At 48.0% G+C, this 9,680-nt stretch overlaps 1 protein-coding gene across 2 annotated transcripts in view; it reads right to left on the bottom strand.

The window, feature by feature from the left end:
- Nucleotides 1-9,122, bottom strand: part of tbc1d22b (TBC1 domain family, member 22B) — a 14,856-nt gene extending 5,734 nt beyond the window's left edge. Inside the window, exons 1-8 of one of the 2 annotated variants that reach the window (XM_067239937.1) lie at nt 8,875-9,122; nt 4,608-4,664; nt 2,457-2,640; nt 2,029-2,209; nt 1,470-1,637; nt 1,310-1,380; nt 1,076-1,204; nt 288-353 (exon numbers count right to left, since the gene is read on the bottom strand). In XM_067239937.1, coding sequence (XP_067096038.1) covers nt 288-353; nt 1,076-1,204; nt 1,310-1,380; nt 1,470-1,637; nt 2,029-2,209; nt 2,457-2,640; nt 4,608-4,664; nt 8,875-8,930 — 912 coding nt within the window. In that variant the 5' untranslated portion in view covers nt 8,931-9,122. The remainder of the gene's footprint in view (nt 1-287; nt 354-1,075; nt 1,205-1,309; nt 1,381-1,469; nt 1,638-2,028; nt 2,210-2,456; nt 2,641-4,607; nt 4,665-8,874) is intronic. The other variant, XM_067239936.1, reaches the window with a different exon arrangement.
- Nucleotides 9,123-9,680: the final 558 nt, after the last annotated feature.

Genomic DNA, 9,680 nt, shown 5'->3' with positions numbered 1-9,680 from the left:
TTACAACACCTGAGGGCCACACGGGACACTGTTACAACACCTGAGGGCCACACGGGACACTGTTACAACACCTGAGGGCCACACGGGACACTGTTACAACACCTGAGGGCCACACGGGACACTGTTACAACACCTGAGGGCCACACGGGACACTGTTACAACACCTGAGGGCCACACGGGACACTGTTACAACACCTGAGGGCCACACGGGACACTGTTACACAGGTATAACACCCTCTAGGACTGTTCCATGTCTCCAGGGAGGTGATATGAGGTGAGCAGCTCACCTCCTGGACAGCCGGCTGCTGGAACAGCGGGATCAGGGGGTTGGTCCGGGGGATGTCAATGTGGATCTGAGGAGTAAGAGGTCAGAGATAGTGGGAGTTCACATGGCAGGGGCTGCAAATACCTGTCTGTGTGTCTACATGTCTGTCTGTGTCTACCTGTCTGTCTGTGTCTACCTGTCTGGCTGTGTCTACCTGTGACACTGTCTGTCTGTGTCTAGCTGTCTGTCTGTGTCTAGCTGTCTGTCTGTGTCTACCTGTCTGTCTGTGTCTACCTGTCTGTCTGTGTCTACCTGTCTGTCTGTGTCTGCCTGTCTGTCTGTGTCTGCCTGTGTCTGCCTGTCTGTCTGTGTCTGCCGGTCTGTCTGTGTCTGCCGGTCTGTCTGTGTCTGCCTGTCTGTCTGTGTCTACCTGTCTGTCTGTGTCTACCTGTCTGTCTGTGTCTGCCTGTCTGTCTGTGTCTGCCTGTGTCTGCCTGTCTGTCTGTGTCTGCCGGTCTGTCTGTGTCTGCCGGTCTGTCTGTGTCTGCCTGTCTGTCTGTGTCTGCCTGTCTGTCTGTGTCTGCCGGTCTGTCTGTGTCTGCCGGTCTGTCTGTGTCTGCCTGTCTGTCTGTGTCTACCTGTCTGTCTGTGTCTACCTGTCTGTCTGTGTCTGCCTGTCTGTCTGTGTCTGCCTGTGTCTGCCTGTCTGTCTGTGTCTGCCTGTCTGTCTGTGTCTGCCGGTCTGTCTGTGTCTGCCTGTCTGTCTGTGTCTGCCTGTCTGTCTGTGTCTACCTGTCTGTATGTGTCTACCTGTCTGTATGTGTCTCTGTAGTTGTCATCGGTGCGGGAGTGGTAGTACTGCTCGATGAAGCCAAAGTACTCGTCTCTCTTCCTCCTGAGAACCAGCTCTCTGCGCTCCATGTTGGCTGGGAGGTAACCCTGCACACACACACACATACGTGCACACCTTCAGGTTACACCGACAAATCAGACTCAGAATATGAATGATTGGTTGTGTGAGTGTGTTGTGCTCATGTGACTCACGGAGAGCAGCCGCCAGGTGATTGGCCGTACCTCTCGGGGAATCCCTGCCCAGCTGTGTTTCCTGAGCTCCTCTGTCACCAGAGCAGAGAGCTGTTACACACACACACACACACACACAACACACTACATACACATGCAAGGAAGTGTTACAAACGCTCACCCAGGTCTGTGTTGGGACTGGCCAGCAGCTGTTTGAATTTGTCCAATCGGCTCTTCTCCCGCACGGTCATGGGCGGAGCCCCGGAGGCGTTCTGGTCAGATATGCGTGCGACGAGCGGCACGATGGGCCGGACAGGAAGTGACTGCTGCTTCTGCAGCGGTGAGCGCACTGCATGATGGGAAGACCAGAACAAAAAAGTGGTTAAAAGAGTATAAAACACCCATACCTAGAGATACCTACACCTGGAGACTGGTCTACACACCTGTACCTGTAGATATGACTGTTCTACACACCTGTACCTGTAGATATGACTGATATACACACCTGTACCTGTAGATATGACTGACATACACACCTGTACCTGTAGATATGACTGTTCTACACACCTGTACCTGTAGATATGACTGACAAACACACCTGTACCTGTAGATATGACTGGTCTACACACCTGTACCTGTAGATATGACTGGTCTACACACCTGTACCTGCATATATGACTGGTCTACACACCTGTACCTGTAGATATGACTGGTCTATGATATCTCCAATACTGTCTTACCTGCAGAGACGTTCAGGTGAGCCTCACTGTTGGACTTCACCACCCTTCCGTTCACTGGTACCTCCTCCTCCTCCTGCTGGGGGGGGTCCTCAGGCCCTTGATGATCCTGAACGGGGGGGGGCAGCCTGTCCCCCGGCCCCGCCTCAGGGGGCTCGTGATGGGGAGGGGGAGGGAAGGGGGGCTAGGAAAAGGTAGAGGTCAGTTCAGGAATCGAGAGGAAAATGGAATCTAACTCAATTTGAGAATTTCATACATGAGACCGTGAAGGGAGAAGATTTTAGAAGGAGGAGTGGAGTGAGAGGATGGTAGGAGAGGAGGAGGAGAGAGACCTACCTGGGTGTGTGAAGCAGAGGAGAGACCTACCTGGGTGTGTGAAGCAGAGGAGAGACCTACCTGGGTGTGTGAAGCAGAGGAGAGGGGAGACCTACCTGGGTGTGTGAAGATGAGGGGAGGCCGGTGGGGAGAGAGGAAGGGTGGACAGCGGCACCCAAGAAGTCTTCGTCCTCCTCATCCTCAATGTCCCAGGCATCGTTAGTGCTGCGGGCAAACTCATGGAAGCTGGAAGCTTTCTTAGTCTTCAGATGGTTCACCTTGGGAGTGTCTTTAGGAAACCTGGATGAGGGAGAGACCAGGGAGAGACCAGTGAAAGACCAGGTAGGGAGGAAGAGACCAAGGGTAGATCAGGGAGAGACCAGAGAGAGACCAGGGAAAGACCAGGGAGAGACCAGGAAGAGAGGAAAAGACCAAGGGTAGATCAGGGGGAGACCAGGGAGAGACCAGGGACAGAGGGAGAGAAGGAGAGACAGTGGAAAGACCAGAGAGAGAGTACAGAGAGAGGGAGAGACCAGGGAGAGACCAGGAGAGAAACCAAGGAGAGACCAGAGAGAGGGAGAGACCAGGAACGAACAGGGAGAGACCAAGAGAGAAATCAGGGAGAGACCAAGAAGAAAGCAAGGAGAAACCAGTATGTGTGTTTGTAAGAAAGAGAGAGAGAGAGAAGAGGGAGAGGAAAAGCAAGAATGACAGCGAGAGACAGTCAGTCAGTCTTTGATAGTTAACAACATTTTACACAGAGGTGGGGCTTCAAGCAGAAGTGGGGCTTTTTACAGGGAGCAGGGGCTTCATACAGGGAGGCGGGGCTTCATACAGGGAGGAGGGGCTTCATACAGGGAGGAGGGGCTTCATACAGGGAGCAGGGGCTTTTTACAGGGAGCAGGGGCTTCATACAGGGAGGCGGGGCTTCATACAGGGAGGCGGGGCTTCATACAGGGAGCAGGGGCTTCATACAGGGAGCAGGGGCTTCATACAGAGAGGCGGGGCTTCATACAGAGAGGCGGGGCTTCATACAGGGAGGCGGGGCTTCATTTACATTTACATTTACATTTAGTCATTTAGCAGACGCTCTTATCCAGAGCGACTTACAGTAAGTACAGGGACATTCCCCCGAGGCAAGTAGGGTGAAGTGCCTTGCCCAAGGACACAACGTCAGTTGGCATGACCGGGAATCGAACTGGCAACCTTCGGATTACTAGCCCGACTCCCTCACCGCTCAGCCACCTGACTCCCTGCTTCATACAGGGAGCAGGGGCTTCATACAGGGAGGCGGGGCTTCATACAGGGAGGCGGGGCTTCATACAGGGAGGCGGGGCTTCATACAGGGAGCAGGGGCTTTTTACAGGGAGCAGGGGCTTCATACAGGGAGGCGGGGCTTCGTACAGGGAGGCGGGGCTTCATACAGGAAGCAGGGGCTTCATACAGGGAGGCGGGGCTTCATACAGGGAGCAGGGGCTTCATACAGGGAGGCGGGGCTTCATACAGGGAGGCGGGGCTTCATACAGGGAGCAGGGGCTTTTTACAGGGAGCAGGGGCTTCATACAGGGAGGAGGGGCTTCATACAGAGAGGCGGGGCTTCGAACAGGGAGGCGGGGCTTCATACAGGGAGCAGGGGCTTCATACAGGGAGCAGGGGCTTTTTACAGGGAGCAGGGGCTTCATACAGGGAGCAGGGGCTTCATACAGGGAGGAGGGGCTTCATACAGAGAGGCGGGGCTTCATACAGGGAGCAGGGGCTTCATACAGAGAGGCGGGGCTTCATACAGGGAGGCGGGGCTTCATACAGGGAGGGTTGGGTATCGTTTGCGTTTTTACGATAACAGTGCCAAATTTATACTTTTAAAACGGTTCCGGTGCCTAAACGATGCCTGAACCGACACAAAAGAAGGAGCCACAAAACAACGGTGGATGACATTAAAGATGCTTAATTCTTTTGACATGTTCTTCGACTTTCCGTGTTGTTGTTCTGACTTGCATTCACGTGAATTTTTCTGATACATTTTCAGATTATTGCACCACATGAATGCAGTATAATTTTACTAGCGATCATGTGCGCTGATGACGATTCTTACGTCCGTTTCGGAGAACCAGAGGGCAAATATTTTTGACAGCTCAGGCTTTTAGCCTAAGTGGCTATAAGTACATACTGGTTATATTAGTACCGGTGCGATATTGGCACCGAGTTACGCTACCCAACCCTACATACAGGGAGCAGGGGCTTCATACAGGGAGGCGAGGCTAACTCACGTGCGGCGTAGCCGCGGGTCTAGTGGGGGGTGCTGGGCACCGTAGACCGGCTGCAAACTGCAGAGGACAGAGACAACAGGAGTGGGCTAGGACTAGACCTGGGATAGGAGTAGAGAGCTGGCTAGCTTTAGACCAGGGGGGTATTCGTCGTAGCTCGCTAAGCAGTTTAGCGAGCTCATTTTCAGGCTAAGATAAAAAACGCCCCTCTTTTTGGTTCGTGGAAGCAACTTTCGATAAATCACCATAGTAACATATCAATTAGCACTAACCTGTTCCAGAGCAGGCTAACGTAAGTGTAGCTGGATAAACTTGCCACACCCCCGGAAAATAACATGGCAGCTCCCTTTTTGAGAGACCCAGTTGACCAAGGAGCTATATTTTAGTTCGATTAGCTTTCCATACCAATAGAGTTCTTCGCGATTGCCAAGATCCTTTATTTCACACGGATGAGTTCTTGTTTGAGCGATATTGATTCAGCCGACAAGGACTCATTTGACCTTCTCGGGCCGTACATTGCAAATATCACACGCCGCAGCAAGCTTTATGCTTTATTATGAGGTTATGCTGCTGTATGTGAATATGTAACGCTATGTTTTACGAAATGTCTTGTCTTATCTGTTGTGCCTGTGCTTTTTATATGTTTCACTGTGGGAGAGTGGGAAACGTCATATCGATTCCTTTTTATGTCTTGACATGTGAAGAAATTGACAATAAAGCTACTTGAAACTTTAACTGTTCTTCAGACTGCATAGCCTTGAGGTTTTTTGCGTCAGGTAGGCTATAGGCTACATTTTTATACAGTATAGGCGATGCAGAAAACATTGGCAAAGCCGCAGCATGCGTTGCTGTAAGAAAAGTGTACTTGGCGCTTAACCAGCTGATGAATCAATTCATCATATTCCCTGGCCATGTACCAGTCAATGAAATCAAAGAGGGATTTACACATAGGCCTACATGCACATATATAGTAGGCCTACATGATATAAGCGCAGTATATCCTCATAATTGTCTATGAATTCGTATCAATTAGATACTCTTTGGCCTTGTTTTTATCTAGCCTACTTATTCTGAAAGAGTTGAGATCATTATTTTCGCTAGCAAGATCTCATTCGATTATTAATTTCCATTAAGCCTATACCAGCAGGCACATTTACAGAAATGTGATCTGATTGATTGGGGTAATGAGGCACTTAAGATGAGCCTATACATTTCCCCCAAACTTTCGCATTTAGCTTATTGGCAATTTTTTGCCAAGCTGCTTGTCTTGCTCTGGCAGCGGTGGCGGTGTTTGACTTAGCCATGATAATATATGCTTATTGTCTTATAGAGACTCATTATAATAGTTTGCTCGGATGGCGAGAATAGCCTATCACCGCTCTCTCTTTCGTATTTTCCGCCATCATACCGTTAGAAAATCACGGTTTTGGTGATCGACCTTTCCTGCCTTTTGAAGTAGGACGTGCACGTGCAATTTCCCTGATAAGTTTAGCCTGATTGAAATTAACCACATGATTTGGATGCGGATCAGCCGTTGACGAACCGATATTTGCCATTCTCACTCATCTCGCTAATGTTAACGGGCTAAAGGGACAATTGATTAACTTAGCTTCAACCCTTACGACGAACGGGGCCCAGGCCTAGTCCTAGCCCCAAATTATTTTTTATTTTTTTCACCTTCCAGGGGGGGGCGGGGCGCCCCCCTAATATAATGGTAGGGGAAACACTGTGAGACATCCTGAAGCTAGCTAGCTAGCTGATGTAGGCTACAATAACAGTACAGCAGGAGGAGCCATTCAGTGATCTGACGTAGACGGGTCAAAATGACGTACAGTTAGGTCCATAAGTATTTGGACATTGACACAATTTTCATCATTTTGGCTCTGTATACCACCACAATGGATTTGAAATGAAACAATCAAAATGTGCTTTAAGTGCAGACTTTCAGCTTTAATTTCAGGGTATTTACATCCAAATCAGGTGAACCTTGCGCCATGCATCGTTTTTTTATTAACATCTCTGTACGAATACAGAGATGTGTCGTACAACACCGGGTAAGCAGCTACACAAGCAATTATTTTCTCCTCCATTCTGAAACTGAGAGCTAGAAATGTTTACCATGGTTGCTACGTTACGAGAAACAGGAAAACAATCCGATTGGCCATCGCTAGTGAAAATCGCTCCTCATTTGCATCAAGTTGAGAAAATCTCAACTCGAATCGCTTGAATCGCGTCGCTACCCACAATGCACCACGCAAGCGATTCGCCTGGCTCCATTGAAAATGAATGGAAAACATCGCGTTGCCCCCATCGCGTCGCTGCAGTGGACAAGCACCGTAAACGCACCGTAACAGTGTTTCCCACACAGACTAAATTGTGTCGGTGCGCCACAGAATCCACACTGGCCGTCACATATGCGTTTCGTTATTATTTTAAAAATTTTGTTTACGCTATCTAAAACACGCAGCGTATTCGTTCAGCTGCATTTCCTTTCCCTGCTCTCCCTCCATCTCTCTGTCACTCACGCGTCTCTCTCACATACACACACAGTCACAACGTCAGCACACGTTAGCAACGACGCATAGATACGCCGTTCTAGACAGACAGCGATATCAGCGAGCCCTCAGCATTAGTACTATAGCTAAAAGTCTAGGAAAGTTGAGGTTACTTTTCGCTAGGTACCTATGAACATGTCTTAATCTGCTAGACAAGTGGGTTCCTCTTCGTTCTTTTGGTGAGCAATCTCACGTGCCCTACTTACCGGCGTAATGGAGCCGACCAGCTAAATAGTTATTTAGCACTAGCGTTGCTACCTGCATACAGTATACCTACAGCTGGCAGCTTTGTTTTTCTCCTCGATTCAGACCTAGCCCGGTAAATTGTAGAGCTAGCCAACTACTACACTTCACTTCTGTAGTAGTGCAGTAACTACTACACCCCACAATTTCCCCAGAAATATTTTCAGGCTTCAACCAGTGCTGCTCAAGCAGAAAGACAGGGCCAGGGAGAGAAAGAGATATATTCGTTAGGCATTGAAGAAAGAGTAGGAGGAGGACAGCATCCAACATGCTGCTGTGAGAGAGCCAGCTGAAGCAACAGGTGAGGTGGACAAACAGGTAAGAAAGCAGGTCTCAGGATAACTAATTTCTATTCTTCTGTTTCTGGCAGATAGGACATGAATGCGGTGTGAATTTTGTATAGGGTGTTAAATGTGTGTATTTTGGGTTGGGCGTGTGATTAATTTTTGATTAATATTATTTAATATAATAAAGGTCTGTGTAACGAATTATTAACGAAGGAATCAAGGCTGTAGCCATGGAGTCAACATTGGGGGGGACGAATTACATTTTTTATGATAATTTCGGAAAGCGTACGTGGTTACCTGTCGTAGCGTAGGACATATATATATATATTTTTTATATTTTTATATCAATATATTGGGGGGGACATTTTGACCAGATTTGAATATTGGGGGGGGGGGGGGGGGGGGGGGGGGGATATATATTATGATTACGGCCTTGGAAGGAATTATTTTGAACCCCCCCCCCCGACTGACCCCCTAACCCCTCCTAACACTGACTAGTGTCTGAGATCTAAATTTTGGGGCGTGACAAAGGTACAGCTTTTTTTAAACCGGCCATTTTACAGCAAAGATTTTTAATTGTGAGATTTGCATAGGAAAGAGGTGTCAATAGACTTTGAGGTTCACTGTTTGTCCATTTTACCCACTGAACTGTCGTTATTCAACTTTGACAAGGTAAACTCGGTTTTGCAGTCAATGACCCCTTTAATGCAACTTCATACTTGAAGGCAGCTGTTCGCTTCCTTGAACGAACTACTGTAATCAACACTGCCCGTTTAAACACTTAGTTTCCCCCAGACAAATTAGTGAATAAACTTTTGTTGGATCTGAAAGAATGATTTTGTAGTATTTGTTCAATACAAATACTACACATTGAGCCGTGTCAACAAATAGCGTCATTCTCAGACAGACCAGAGACATAGCCGCCATCCAGACGGACACAGGAGTCAACACGACAGGTGGAGGTGTTTATACAACACACAGGAGTGCTGTGACACTGTCACTCCAAACGCCTGCCATTAAATAATGTTACACATAAGTTTTATCCGTCTATTAGGCCGTTAGAATACTACAATAAGTAACAATATCGCATGCTATTTTTATTATGTTATAAAATATACACTCCTAATCTTAGTGTCTTCAGCAAATAGGCTATATTTTCAAGAACATAAATAACTAAAACCATACCTGCCGGGAACCTTGGCGTTTCTCCTCCAAAAATTAATTCGGTTTTCGGTGGCCATAGCCTGCTCGATGCAAATCCCCTTAGACAGACGCCGCGACCAGCTCCACACTTAAACAAAACATTGGCGAACGTGTACTATACACGAAGTCGATCATGTAAATGGACCAGACTATCTTCTGTCGTAATCAACAAACTTTCGACGTGAGTAGAGAATGTTATTTCTCTATCCACTATGATAAGGTACGGATCAGTGCGATGGAAGCCGCCATCTTGGAGTAGATTATTACCGCCTTGCGATTGGCGGAGAGGTCTAACAGGTGCACAGGAACTCAGTGTATGGGGATGGATGGAAGGGGGCGGGAATGGAGAGCGGTAGACCCCAACAAGTCCGGTAGTGAAACATATCTTACCGTTGAGATAAGAAACTGAAAAAAATAATCGTTAAAGTAGGCTACGTTTGGACGCTGTATTGCTTCGCTTTGTCTACTGTGCTTCGCTCCTTGGTCAAGTACAACATGAACAGACTATATCTTGAGGGTAGCTATACCGGAGTTAAGAGTTGGCTAAAGCTGTAAAACAGACACTAAGTATTTAGTTAGAAAGACCGCAATAACCTGATATACACATGTGCCCATGTCAGCAAAGAAGTGTGCGATTAATCAACAGACTCATTTTGATGACTAAAGAAGTTTCCAGCGCAGTTTTATTTTATTTCCACCAGATGGCGACATAACGCGGGGGGGGGGGACTCTGCCGCCAGTTCCACCACTGTGTAAACTAATTGTTTATTGACTAAACTAACTTTCAC

Source organism: Osmerus mordax, chromosome 7, assembly GCF_038355195.1.
Source record: "Osmerus mordax isolate fOsmMor3 chromosome 7, fOsmMor3.pri, whole genome shotgun sequence".
In the NCBI taxonomy this organism is placed as follows: Eukaryota; Metazoa; Chordata; class Actinopteri; order Osmeriformes; family Osmeridae; genus Osmerus; species Osmerus mordax.
The sequence above is the reverse complement of the archived record's forward strand: the minus strand, read 5'-3'. Positions and strand labels throughout refer to the sequence as shown.